The sequence below is a fragment of the Antedon mediterranea genome, chromosome 1 (assembly GCF_964355755.1).
Source record: "Antedon mediterranea chromosome 1, ecAntMedi1.1, whole genome shotgun sequence".
NCBI lineage: Eukaryota > Metazoa > Echinodermata > Crinoidea > Comatulida > Antedonidae > Antedon > Antedon mediterranea.
This window is the reverse complement of record NC_092670.1, coordinates 9547361-9562068: the sequence shown is the minus strand read 5'-3', so window position 1 is coordinate 9562068 and position 14708 is coordinate 9547361. Positions and strand designations below refer to the sequence as shown.

The 14708-nt window shown below is 29.8% G+C and overlaps 3 protein-coding genes across 13 annotated transcripts in view; 1 reads left to right on the top strand and 2 right to left on the bottom strand.

Moving 5' to 3' along the window:
• Positions 1-14708, bottom strand: part of LOC140055996 (tRNA endonuclease ANKZF1-like) — a 344549-nt gene that overhangs the window by 177958 nt on the left and 151883 nt on the right. The gene's annotated exons all lie outside the window — the stretch shown is intronic.
• Positions 1-14708, top strand: part of LOC140055646 (SWI/SNF-related matrix-associated actin-dependent regulator of chromatin subfamily D member 1-like) — a 125759-nt gene that overhangs the window by 2633 nt on the left and 108418 nt on the right. For 4 of the 6 annotated variants that reach the window (XM_072101010.1, XM_072101002.1, XM_072101018.1 and 1 more), the window contains one exon: positions 588-620. The exons of the other annotated variants lie outside the window; for them this stretch is intronic. In XM_072101010.1, coding sequence (XP_071957111.1) covers positions 588-620 — 33 coding nt within the window. The remainder of the gene's footprint in view (positions 1-587; positions 621-14708) is intronic. 6 annotated transcript variants of the gene reach the window in all.
• LOC140055683 (steroid 17-alpha-hydroxylase/17,20 lyase-like) overlaps positions 631-14708 on the bottom strand; it is a 38551-nt gene continuing 24473 nt past the window's right edge. For 3 of the 6 annotated variants that reach the window (XM_072101082.1, XM_072101058.1, XM_072101067.1), the window contains exons 2-5: positions 6875-7811; positions 6364-6516; positions 5599-5703; positions 631-4487 (exon numbers count right to left, since the gene is read on the bottom strand). In XM_072101082.1, the coding sequence (XP_071957183.1) occupies positions 4147-4487; positions 5599-5703; positions 6364-6516; positions 6875-7766 (1491 nt within the window). In that variant the 5' untranslated portion in view covers positions 7767-7811 and the 3' untranslated portion in view covers positions 631-4146. Of the gene's footprint in view, positions 4488-5440; positions 5540-5598; positions 5704-6363; positions 6517-6874; positions 7812-12492; positions 13163-14708 lie in introns of those variants that run through there. The other 3 variants (XM_072101090.1, XM_072101050.1, XM_072101075.1) reach the window with 3 other exon arrangements.

Below are 14708 nucleotides of genomic sequence, written 5' to 3'. Positions count from 1 at the left end.
GTCATTTGTCAGGTTGAACAAACTTCACCTTTTTTTCTATTCAACTAGAAATCCAATGTTTCTATCTCGTTCCGTCAACAATACAGACCTTTTTATTCTTGTCCCATTGTAATACTGTATTTAATTTCAACTAATTGCATTCATTGTGTAAACATACTAGGCCTACTGTAATTGATTAAGAGTTGTATCTTTGTGGTTAGGGTGTTCCGCCTACCGATCCTGGGTTGATTGGTTCAAATCCTGTCAGGTGTCAGGATTTGATGACTGAACTCCACACTAAAAAAGGTTTTATAAAATTGTGTTTATGTACAGTACAGTATCTTGTTTGTATGTTTGTCTTATGAATGGATTGCTATCTGTTTATCAGGACAGTGTTGAAAAAAAATACTATTGATAATACTTGGGGGGAAAATAACGTACTGTAAGTAATCACATATTGCTGCAGCTACTTTGAGATTCTGTGCCAATACCGCTGCAGTATAAACTCTTCTTTGGCACACTCAAACAGTTTGTTGACTGCCGAAAGATGTCCTACTGAAGCTCACACGAGTAAACACTTTTTTTTTCAAAATCTTTGCTTCTTTAAGATCAAGACAACTGGTGAGACAATGAGACCAAAGGTAATTGTTTTAATTTTTAAAAATTATTTTCCCTTTATTATACCTCGTACAGTTTGTTTTACAGTATACCAAATACAGTAGGTACAATATTTCCCTATTAGAATAGTTAAGTTTAACATGCATGTCTGGCTTGCATTAATCAATTTTTTTACTACTTACAATGAATATTGGTAATTTGTTTAATACCAAATATTATACTCTCTATTGTTCTGAAATGTTTATTTCCGGGTGTAAAAACATTTAAAATCCACTTTGCTATTGTCTTTACTTGTAAGTGGTCTTTTATTAGAGGTACAGTAATAACTTGCATTGTTTAATTATCCCAGCAAGCCTTGCTTTTCACCTTCTGAAACACCCCTATTACTTAATGGTCTGTGCCAAAGTGTTCACTTTTTCAACATGGCCGCCAAAAATAAATTGCATTATTTACAGTTAGTTTTATCCCACTTTCCTGACTATCTTGACATAAACAAATATGTCTCACACACTTGGTATCCTATCAACAATTAATAAAATAATAATACATAAGTTTTCATTCTATCTTTTTCTTTTATTATGTATAAATACACTTCAATAAAATAAAAAAAATAAATTCTCCAAAAAATTCTTTTTTTTCAAATTCTTTTGGTTTGATAAAGGTGATATTTTTTGTTTTATATTGTTGTTTACTATCAGGAAAGTTTTTTATCTTTTTTTAAATTGGGCAATTTATAATGTACAGTATATTCAAAATGAATGGTTTGTATATATACAGTACAGAATATAGAATTTATACAAAGACATACTGTAGATAGATAATAATGAAATTTATATTATTACATTACCATTGATAGGCCTACTAAAATGACCAGAAGATCTTAAGTTTATCTGGCTCTCAGACAACTTTCTTTATCAAGACTTGATAAAAAAAAAATTCTTATTAATATTGATTTCTTTTTAAAACTGTTGCCTTACTGTACATTATATGCCCAGAATTTTAAAAACTATACATGATTATATTATATTTTAAGATAAAAATGGGAAATAATTATTATAATAAATTGTATTTACAATGCAATAATAATACTAATTAATACTTTCACAAAATTGATTTATAATTAATCTGAATAAACATTCTTTTTACACAATAGATAATACAAAATTTAATAATATATGTTTTTCTCTGTGTAGTATTATTATTTTTTTTATAGAAATAATTACACCTTTCAAATTTTGTACAAGAATAAACCACTGTTATTTAAACAGTAATTTAAAACCCATCATAAACAAACACTTGATATCAAATTATGTTTCATTATTTTATTGGTAGCAATGACCTATTTTAAAATGAATACAAATGTAAAATTAATTTTCCAAAACCATTATATAGGTATCTTATTCTTATTTTACAGATTTATTAATTACTAAATAGTTTTAAAATACTGCCTTATTCTACTTATAAACAGAAATTGGAATGTTTTGAAGTTTTCAGTAATAAAATCAAATATATATATAATTTATTTTTATCTGGCATTAATCATTCACAATGAAGATAATAAATATTGTCTCAAAGTTTAAAAGGGACAATCATTATTAACCTTATCTTGGATAACCTCCCACCTGTTCTTAGAGTCCTGTTTTTAAGTACATACTGTACTGTGAATACTATAGTATAAGTATGGCCTCCTTCTCCCTGCTCCTACATCTTATTCTATCTCCTCCTACCCAATTTTTCTCTTCCCACTATCCCCTGCCATGCTCTATCCCTTGTTTGTATCTCTTCCCACCCTCTATATACTCCCACCCTCTATCCCCTGCCATCCTCTATTTCTTGTTTGTATCTCTTCCCACCCTCTATATACTCCCACCCTCTATCCCCTGCCACTCCCTCTCCCTCCCACCCTCTATCCCTTCTATCTCAGACTCTTCCCACCCATTATATCCCCTTCCACCCTTCATCCATTCCCATTATGTTAATATCAGAGCTTTAGACATTACTTATTAATATCTCAAAAACAATGCTTAAGGTATAAACTATTTTATTGGCAGTTTTACATAAAACTGTGTTCTCAACATTTACAAGCTCATGCATTTTGTTACGTTACATAATGTTTAATTAAATATTTTTCAATGCATGATGTTTAACATTATAACAATTTAATTCTTTGAACATTTAATGAAAGTTTGAATCTAGGCCAAATAACTGCAGTGTCGCATGTGTTACTAAACCAGTGAATATCTTAATTTTGATGTGTTTAATTTACAGGAGTGTTTGGTATGATAGAAAATGTTCTCAACATGACATGAAAATACACTGATTCTTAGGGGTTGTACTTAAGGTTATATTTGAATGACCAGTAGATTAGTTTTGTACTAGCCTGAATTCAAATTTACTTGCCCGAATTCAAATTTACTGGCCCGAATTCAAATTGAATGTCCCGAATTCAAATTTTACCAGTTACCAGTTTTGAATGTTTGTAAAATTAATTAGTATCTTCTTCGTATCTTTCTGTAAAAGGAATTTGATGGCAGGTTTTATAGTATAGGCCTGTTATGGGTTGTTGTGGGACTGCCTAAATTGTCCAGCCAACTTGTACTGGATCGATTAATGGATTCCAATTGTACTTTCATGTCAGGTTGCTCATTATTTTCTACCGTACTATCTACTGTATGTGTAGTGTAAACGTTTGACTGTCTGCATGCTTTTATCAAAGTCTATATTGAATGTTTGCTATTCATAATTGTTAATGTTTAATGCAAAATTTACAGTATTCTTGATTTTGATTAAGTTAATATATTAATATTATAATATAATGATTAATGTACTAAATAGTTACCTGATGATCATAAATCATTCTTAAATATTTTTATGAAATAAGCAAAATGTAATCAAAGGTTAAATGTTATTTTTTGCCACTTTTATAACGTGAATACTGAAAACGACACCCCTATTTAGGTGGTGACACATTACATCTATTAAGGTGAAACAAACAAGGGGAAATAAGTCCAACCCCAAGGTATGTTGGTATACTATACACTATGTTTCTATGATTGAACACTTTTTTATAATATAGATAATATTATGTTTTGGGTGTAAAATTATATCAGCATAAAAAGTATGATATTCAAATAATTAGTTTATAAACAAAAATTGTGAATTTAAAACAAGATATAATCACTCTGACATTTGATGTGGCAATTATTCGCTATATTGATGACCTTTGACCTAACTAAACAAGGTGTTTGAATCAAGGTACAGTAGGGGGCGCTACTGCCATTTTGTTGAAATTATTTCATTTACTATACTATACATTTTTAGAGAAAAACAAACTTGATTATTTAATTGAGTATTTATATAATATAATAATTTGTTTATTACAACTTTTAATATAATTGAAAATTCTAAAAAGTATTAAATTTACTTTTAGAACATGTTGATATATATTGTTGTTTAAATTAAACTATTAATATGTAAACAAGGTTATTTCTTTACATGGGAGGTTACTGTATCATGTTTTTGTGTTAATACTTATTTAACCGAACTTGTTTATGGCTCTGGTTTTATACGCGGTTCAGCCACTATTTCATATGGTTTTGGCACTAACGAAAATGTTACTTCTCCTTCCAAATCCGGCTCCACATTGTCTGGCATTCTGAACGTGTACTCTTGCAGTAAGTTTCCAATCAACAAGAATAACTCGCACTTTGCGATGTTCTTTCCAATACAAATACGTCTACCGGTTGAAAACGGCATAAAGTGAGGGAATTCCGACGGCTTTTTCATCTTTCCTTCGCTGTTTAAGAATCGTTCTGGTAGGAATTCATGAGGCCTGTCCCAAGCTTCCTCGTCGTGGTGAACAGCCCAAATGTTTGCCAGGACTTGTGTTCCTAAAATAAGACAATATATTATTAAATTAGCAATTTAGCATTTAGCGTGTGGTCCTGGAATTCATAATACATATTCAAATATAAATAAGTAATTTGAAAAAATGTAATATTGCCATACAGTAAGATAAACTTTAGTATATTTTACAGTAGATGATATTTTTTATATTATATAATTGAATGTTAAACATCAAATTAAATGTAAAAAGTTATATATTAAATCAGGTTTTGTTTTATACTGTAACTATTAGAATGTAATTTTAATTTTTTATGGGGCTATTTTTATAATAATTTTTACTAATAATTGGTAAATTTTGTTTTTAATTTTAAAGTATGAATTTAGGATTTAAAAATCATACACAATATTTAGTTCAGTACATTAGCAGGCCTGCATTAGTTAGAATTTACATACTAAGGACATACTAAGAGTTCAAATGACATATTAACACCAAGAATATTACTGTATAATAGAACAATAGACCTACTGCAGACTTATAATAACATTCATGCATAATATTTCTAATCTAGTATTCTACTGTTGGAGAAATTGTTAAATAAGTTAAATATTGACTGTAAAATGTTTATTTCAGTAACAAACAGAAACTGGTTTTATACAAAAGAAATCTAGGAGATGACTTTTTAACTGAACGTCATTGACGACATAAAAAGATAACATACTTCATGCTCTAATAACAGTATATTCTAAGAATAAGAATTTTACAATTAATGCTAAATTTAGAAACCCATATAATTTTAAAAAATACAACAAATAAACATGAAATTAGGATATGCAAATTACAATATGCAAATTTAAATATGCAAATTCGGGACAAGAATTTATTAACATATTGTAAAGCAATCTATCTACTGTAGGTTATACAGACATTTACAGAGAATGACAAATATATAGATCTATAGACAAATTTGTTGGAAGAGATCTGCTTGCCCTTTGCTACCTTTGGGTATGTTAAAACCTCTTAATTCTGTGTTCATCGATGCTGCGTGCGGCAGACCAAACTCAATAGTTGATCTGAAACATTCCAGTATCGCTGCCTCTGTAGGATAACAAAATTAGTAAACAATGGTTGTTAGTGGTGTAATGATAATTCCCCACCTTTCGGTATGTGAAATCCTCGAACGTTAGTGTCTCTTGCTGCGGCGTGTGGAACTCCCAATATAGTAAGAGAACTGTAGCGAAGAATCTCATAGACGGTTGCTTCTGCAAAGTTTTTGAAGGAGATAAATGATCAGATAGAAAGAATGTCAGATTTTACAAGACATGCCATCATGCAAACTATGCTTAGTATAGTATAGACAAAAACATACATTGTATTATTTTCATTAGAAATATTTTGATTAGGTAATTCAGAATTGATTGCACATGCCTACATAGGCATTAGTGTTGTGATAGTGTCATTATTGACTATGCCGGCCCTCTACAACACAGTTTAGATTACTGTTATACATTCCATTAATTACTTCCAAGTCTTTAAGCATACAATCAAATATACAGTATACTACACATGTATAAAAATGTTAAAGAATTCCCAATATTTCATTGATAAACCATTGTACATGCAAATAATTACAGTACTAATACTAATTACTATATCATGCAAAGATTCTTATATTGTACGTCATGCCTTAGAGAGATCATGCTTGAAGAATGAAGTAAAAAAGTTTCAATTGATGTTATGCTGCCTTTTATGGGAACTATTTTTTAATCTGGTAATGTCACCAAACATTGTTATTCAGGTTGTCATTGTCACCAAAAATTGGCATTTAGATTATCATTGTCTATCATCTAATTAATTAATTTTTAAAATGATGTCGATTTAAGTCAATATTGATTGAATTCAATACTTTTAGATATTCTTACCTAGGTATGGCATATCTGGCCTATGTTCTAAGTTCAGTTGTCCATTTGGTCCAACAACCCTATCCAGTTCATCGTGTATGAGAGCCTGTTTCTTTGGAAACGCTGCCATGTACAGCAATGCCCATAGCAGAGTGTTAGCAGTTGTGTCTGTTCCTATAGAATATAATCATGTACTCATTAGTTTTGCATTTTTAAGGCCGCATTTGGTATTTAGTTATAGTTATACAGTATATTGATATTAAATTTTCAGTAGGTAACTTAGAAAAATGTATTTCTTGTTTATAGGGGGTGACCCAGTACAATCTAAGTCTGTTTTGTCAATCTAAGTACAAGTCTGTTTGTCATTGTGTCCTTTGTACAGTAACCATTGATCAACACACGCTATTTTAAAGTTTAAAGTTTTTTTTACACATAAGCAATGTACGCTAATTATTAGCGTAGTAAAGTAAAGTTCATCTCATTCTTAAATAAAAATTAGATTCAAATAGAAACATAATTTTAATGATGTTACCTGCAAAGAATATAAGCCACATGTTAATAATGACGTGTTCTGGTGTCAGGAGGCTAAGAGATTCATTGTCCTTGTTCCGAGTTGCTTCCTTGGTCGCGCTTAAAAGCGCATCTAACATATCACGTATGTTCTCCTCGTCAAATGTTGCGAAATGCTGAATGTATTTCTTCATGAGAATCTTATCGCGTTTATCTTTTGCTTTAAAAAGCGCATCAAACCATTTGTTGGGGAAATGTCGCAACCATGGCAACGTGTTTACCGGATGTATCGGCGAGATAACTTTCATAATTTCTGCAGAGTAGTCCAAGATTTCGGTCAGTTCTGGGTCGCCACGCTCATACCGCTCTCCAAACACGAGATTGCATAGAATGTTCAAGGATGCTAAATGCAAGTCCTCTTTAGGGTTGAACGGTTTTGAATTGCGACTTGCAAATTGTTTTACCAATGACGTCGTTTCCATTGTGATTTTGTTTCCGAGGCTTGTGTTGTTAATAACCCTCATGGCGTTCTTGCATAGCATCATGTGCAGTTTCCATTGTCTGTGATCCGTGCACGTCATGAACCCCTTGCCATTTACAAGAAATTCTAACGAGTAAATCTGCGGCCTATTACAGATCTCAATACCACTGTATGCCTCTTTAATCACATCTGCACTGTTCAGAACAACTACCCGTTTCGATCCCAATTTAAAACTGAAAATGTCTCCATATCGTTTTGCGAGTTCAATCATACTTAAATGCGGATTCTTCATACTAATACTTAATGCGTTACCAATAATGGGGAAAGACGACGGTCCTGGCGGTAACCTCCGGATGTTGTAATCATACTGTTCTTTTAAATAGTACATTGCGCACAGAGCAGACCCACACACTGACGCTGCAAGAATCATCATGCAGCTGGTTGACAGGAGTAACAATCTTCAGTATTCAAATTTAATCTGAAAGAATTTAAATACATTAAAAATCATTAGTATTTATAGCATCTTTCCGAAGCTCTTTACATGCATCAAGTGGTATTTTGGAAGAAGGTGCATTTCAAAAAAAATTTAGTTATTGAATTACGTATACTGTAGTCAAGTTTAATTAAATAGAATAGACCAATAAAATAATAATAAAGTATTTGCAAAACAAATAAATATTATTATAGTTGTATGCTTGTTCATATTATAATAATATTACTTTTTATACAAGGTATAAATAAATGGCTACCAGATGTCTCTGTGAGACGGTTATTTGAACCAGTACCAGTATAGGATAGGATTTTTTCCTCCAAGGTATAATAGTGATGTAAACATAATAAAACATGTCTGCTGCCCTCTATTGCTTAAAAACTTTAAAAAGTTTTTTGCTATATAAAACTACTGTACTGTGGTCATTCAAATTTAGACTAAATTATAGTAACACAATTATTATAATATTTAATATAAACTAATACAATTAATTAATAATTAAAATGAAATTCAACATTAATAATAAATATAAATTGTAATTCATTCTTGCTGTTAGTGTTATCTTTATTTTTCACAATAAATTTGTTTGATAGGCCTTAATGATAATTTTCAAAATATTTAAAACAATAAAGTTATTTAGTTTTATTTTACAATCATTAAAAAACACATTTTTTTTTATAATAATAATTTAAAACATTGTCTTTTTTTTCATAAGCGTCACTAAAAAACGTTTTAAAAAACTTGGTAATAACTTTTGAAGAGTATTTTAAATATAGTAAGTTGTTACTGTACATTACCTTAGTAATAAAAATATAATTGCGTATTAATGATAACATATTTATATAGCATGATTTAATGTTTCTATAATATAACAAGAATTATTAAAAATAGTAAGTATGATTGTATAGGTGGTCATTGCATTTTGTGTCGTTGACCTGGGTGGTTTTAGCCTCACGCAGACCTACTTCTGAGATACTTTAAAATAGTCAACAAGGATATAAACTACAGTCATAATAGGAAGAATTTTTACCCATTAAATATTCTTAGAATTAGTTTTAGAAATTTCAGATACACTTCTGGTCAAGAAGGATTTGGGCAATTCAGACAATCAATCAAACAGTGAAGTCAATGAACGAAATTGAATGCTATTTGTTGTAAAATGTTTTTGTTTCCTTTATAAGATTTGAATAAAAGTATGATATTTAGTAAACAACCTACACAAACAAACAGTTAGGTATTGATGACGTCAAATAACAATGCAAGTTGAAATTTGTAAACTTATTGCTTCCTTAACAATGTTTTGTAATTGTGTTCATTGTACGTCAGAGTTTAGCAACCTCGGTGGTCTACAGGTTTGAACACCAGGCTAGTGATCTGTAGGTCGTGGGTCCGAGTCCCACCTGAGAATTGCTTAAATTTGTGTTCTCAATGTAATTATGTAGTATAAAGTATAAACTATGTCAGAGTAGAGCAAAACTTCTGACCAGCTAAATTAAAGTAATGATTAATATTGTATTTAAAAAACACTGCAACATGCTTTATAGACTACAATAGATAAAAGAGGTACTGTATTTATGTTGAGTTGATCTAACTTTATTTGAATTAATCATTTTTATTAGGTAATAACATACTTTCCCGCCCATATAACACTGAATTTAATGAAGGTGGAATAACCAAAAGTACTTTGATTTGGTTTATTCGGTTTATTAAAGATAACAAAACTTTGAAGTGGTCTAAAACAGATACAGTACTCTACTGTAGACTAAGTAAATTCAACCATCTAGTTGTTTTGAGTTTAAAGGGCCTATTAAGGCATAACAATTACAGACATATTTACTGTTGTATAATAAATTATAGGTATAGTTAAAAAGAAGTGGTCGAAAACAACTAAATTCAACCATCTAGTTGTTTTGAATACGAAAGGCCCATTTGGATATAAAAATTACATGACATATTTAATGTAGTATTGTTAATATAAAGTGTCTGATACTGTACTGTAGATAGAACTAAATTCAACCATCTAGTTGTTTTAAATATGATGTGCCCCATTTAGGTATAAAAATTATTAAACATACATATTTATTGTATTACTGTGTTATGAATGCACCCAACCGTGACTCTAATTAACATAATGCCCTGTCTCTCATCAAAGTGTCCATCTTCCGTCATCAGGAAATTATCTTTCTTGACATTTTACCGGACAGTATAAAACATTTTGATGATTGATGCAGTTATGTCCTAGCTTCTTCAAAATCTGATGCCATTGTGACCATTTCACATTCGTTTATTATTAAATACACCCAACGGCCATTTCTTATAAATTGGTATAGTAATTGGATCATTATAATTAAATTAATTAGGCATATTTTATGGATGAAATATAATATGTAGTCTGTCAGTTTCATTAAGATTGTTCTGCTAATATTTTGACAACCATTTAGCAATGCAATGCATATTTTATTTGTTGTATACATTTACCGTATTTGGACATTTTTTAAACTGTTAAAAATAATTTTTATCGAGATTACAAATATACATTAGTTCGTTCCACAAATAATTTTGATACAGTTAATTAAAAAACACCTTCTTTGCAATGCAATGTACATTTTATTTGTTGTACATTTATTTGGATATTTTTTAAACTGTTAAATCATTTTCATCTACATTACATTGTTACAAATAATTTTGATACAGTTAATTCAAAAACACCTTCTTTGGCTGCGACACCGCTATTCACTGGACAATTTTTTATGAGGAAACTTTCCTATCAAACGAAGTGACAATATTTGTTTTTTTTTACTATGTCTAACCTCTATTATTATTATCTACTGTAACCGAATCCACAAAAAATAACTTGTCAATGAGATAACCTATTACCCAATGCTATTATTAATCATGTTAAAGTTAATTTAAAGGATTTTAATTATTTTACGGATGACTTTACTGTATATTACATTTTACTTCCTCTTTATTAATCACTTTTAAGTGTGTATCGCATATGATCCTCTGCTTTTTAATTTTAAACAGTTTTTGAACATTAATTGAATGTTTAAAATTTATTAAGAATTGTTCTTACTTTTAATAATATAATAATCTTTTTTTTACATTAAATGTGTACATATTTTATTATATTAATGAATAATAAATAATACATTTTATTTTGTAATTAATGAAAAAATGTACAGTAGGTAAATAACTTGTTCCATTGTGTCTGATTCTATTTCTTTTATTCAAAATATATTAAAAAGATAATTTTTTTTTAGCAGTGTTGTGTCGACGATCCACTCTATTCTCACTATGAGGTATACTAACCTCCAGGTCGCATCGAGATCGTTCGCGAATGCAGTTTGATCAATTTCTTATCTAGTGTAAACACAATCTCTTTCTATCGACCCAGTCGGCTTGAGAGCGGCTGACCGTCCGTGATCAGACTCGGGAAAAAAAGCTAATAACACAATATACTGTACAAACATATTGATGTATGGTTGTTCTATGTTTTACACACATTGTAGAGGATTCTGTGATATTCTAAAATCATTCATCAGTCATTTTAAAATAATAATCTTATAAATAATAGCACTAAGCCAAACATTTGTATATCCTACAGCATAACCAGAAGAACTAACTTTATCACTTAACCTATGTTTGAACGGCATTTTTTTTTGTTAAAAAATTATTTTTTTAAATAACAATTTTTTTTCCACGGCCAAACACCTCATACAATAAATCTTTATTTGTTACGTCAATCATGTTATAGAGAGGTCGTCACATCACTCGCTATTTAAATGGTTCCCGTCCATCGGTGAACAGGAATTGACTGATACTGTATACATTTATTTTACAGCATGCAATATAAATATGCCTAAAGTGGGTCTCTTTGTTTTAGTATAAATTATTATATTAAAAATTAATAAGTGTATGGTATTGAAATTTAAATAATAAATGAAAAAGATAATTTTAAATGAACACAATACATACTAAGGTGTTCGTTCCCTGCAATGGTATTTGAGAATCATGCCAAGAAATGGAATTGGAATTTTCCAGGTTGGTTACAATTGTGTCCAATTTTAAAACAAATGTAACCATATCTTACTGTTATTAATATTAATCTTACTCTTAGCAATGTTGTTTTATACCTTAAAACATTTCTGATATTGTTCATACATGAACTTTAAAAGGAGTGAAAAACTTTAGAAATAACTCTGAAATCTGCTTAAAAATGCAGGAAATAAAACAAAAGTTATAGTATATGTTATTGGAAATTTCAAATAATCTTTTATTTCCTTCAAGTAGGGATAACTGTAAGAATTTCCAGAGTTTCCATGAGTGATAAGTGACAACCATTAATATCACCCTTTCTTGGTCAACAGAAGGTCTATATATTGAGACAGGGAAATTGTATGTATCTAAAAAACTTTTTTTAAAAACATGGTATATTATTTTTTAGTACACCAAATGTCTTCATATTAAAAATCAGTGGTTGCAAAAAAAGTAAATAAATAAAATTAAAAAAATAAAGATTTTAATTTTATCAGTTTGTAAACTAAAATAAACAAACAACATAATTTGTGTTCTGTAGTAGAAAACTTAAAAATTAAATATTGATATTATAAAAAAAAATATTTATTTTTTACTAGTTTAGTATTGTCAAGAAATTTACAGTACTTACATTTGATTCAACAAAGCAAAATGAAATATAAAATCCAATGGAATTGAATCACTTTCCAATGTGATGGAGCTCTTGCATGTAAAGGCGACCCCTACCTTTAGCTGTCTAAGTGAATAATGACACTGCTTGTGAGCAACTGTTGTGTTTAGCACTCAGATGATCCTAGGCTACTCTCCACTAACCTTCTTAACACCCTTCTGATGACTGGTTGACATCTCAGCGAACTTATAGCCTGTCATAACGTGTGCACAAACTGGGCCATAGCCTACTTAGTAACCACAGCCAACCACCCAATCAGTACGTGGACACCTATTTATCATGATGCCATGCCTATTTCCTACTGGCTGTTTTAGTCCACACACCATATCAAGCAGCAACCCTTACCTTAACCCAGATTTGTTATTGTGTCATAATCCCTTATTTGGGACATGACCTTCAGTCAAGGTTGGGATACATTGTGTATTTTATTGTAGGCAAATATTGTGCCTTTTCATCAATAGCTTTTCAAGTTCACTGTAATCATGCCTCCAGGAGGGGTCTTATCCTGCTACCTTTTGTTTCTACCACTGTGATTGTTCTGCAATCATACTATGTTGTAATCATATAAAGTGAGTTTTTATTACCTAGATGGTATATGCCGTTGATTGTTATGGTATAGTAAGTATTTTGTCATTAAAACAATCAAATATTTTATTGTAATTAAATTATGATTAAATAAATTATGATTTTTTGGTTAATTAAAAGTACATAATTTTATTATTTATTTAATAGATTAAACAAATAAAGGAATTTACTGTACTGTAGTTTATTAATGTAAACAAATATTTAAAAATAATTAATTATTAAAATATAATATTCCTTAATAATGAATTACTTACGGTAATCTAATTTAGGAGCACAGGCTGTATTAAATGCAGACATTTATTTGAATTTAAGACATTGAATTTAAGGTGAAAAAATACAAAGTCATGAATTTTAATTTCTGAAGGATATATAACTTCAAATGCCCATTTCACGTTCCTTTTCAATAAAAAGAAATTTCTGTTGTCATAATTTCATTTGTCCGGGAGCACTCCTGCTTTTATCCGTAGTATCCGGAATTTTAATTTGACGTCAACGAGAGAAAGAGCTAATTTGTGTGGCATTTGATTGATAACACTGGTACAAATATAAATTAAATTTGCTTGGTTGATCATGACCATTGGTTCACGGTCTTTGCTGACCAATGAAACGTTGTGTAAACTTTTGAACAAAAGAAACGGCAGTAAAATAACAAAACTGTAGAGCAAACAGATTCTGAAAGAGTTTTCCGGTCACTCGAACGAATACATTTCTATTAAAGTGTGAACTGTACCCTATTAGGTAGTTGAAAACTAGGACGGTGATCATGTTATCAAGTACGCTAGATAAGAAATAGGTCACCAGTTACACCCACTAGTTTGGGGTTTTATAATGCTCTGCTGTCAAAATTGACAATATAACCTTGAACATAGTAATTGTTTTTAATAGTTTTTTTCCCCTTAAAAAACTCTATAAACTGGTTTTATATTTTTTTACTTTTGCTTTATTTTTCATTGATTTAATTTTCTTTAAACAGATTTTTGGCAAAAAGAGAGTTATGTCAGTTATTTTTTATTGATTTAATTTTTTTGGCAAAAATTATCTATCAATGATAGACTAAAAAATTATCTATCAATGATAGATAATTTTGCCAAAAAAAATTACACCTTGAAATGTTACTTTATCTATCAAATAGAAATAATTTAATATTTGTTTGTCTCTCTTTACTATGCAACTCCTAGACCAAGGGTAGGCGCTGCACTGCTGCTGTGGGTCCGTAGAGGGCCTAATCCGAATATCCTCAGTTTTCAGTTAAGCTTGAGAACCACCTTTGCCTATTTATAATTTGTAATATACTGTAGCTGTATTTGATAAAGTAAAACAAAAAATGTTGTGTTGGTGTTGGATACAATTATGACATAATCTTTGAAATTTGTGCAATGTGTTTATGGTCTGTTTGTTTATGTCATTAATCCATCCACATTTATTTACCATAAATACACATCTATCAACATCTACTTAACATTTCACAATTATTGCATTGGACATGGTCCATAGTTCATTTCTAAATAACACATTCCTTGAAAGAATTTATTTCTCTTTCCATTTATAAATTGTGATTACTAAAAGTAAATTTATTTTACTAGGTACAATAG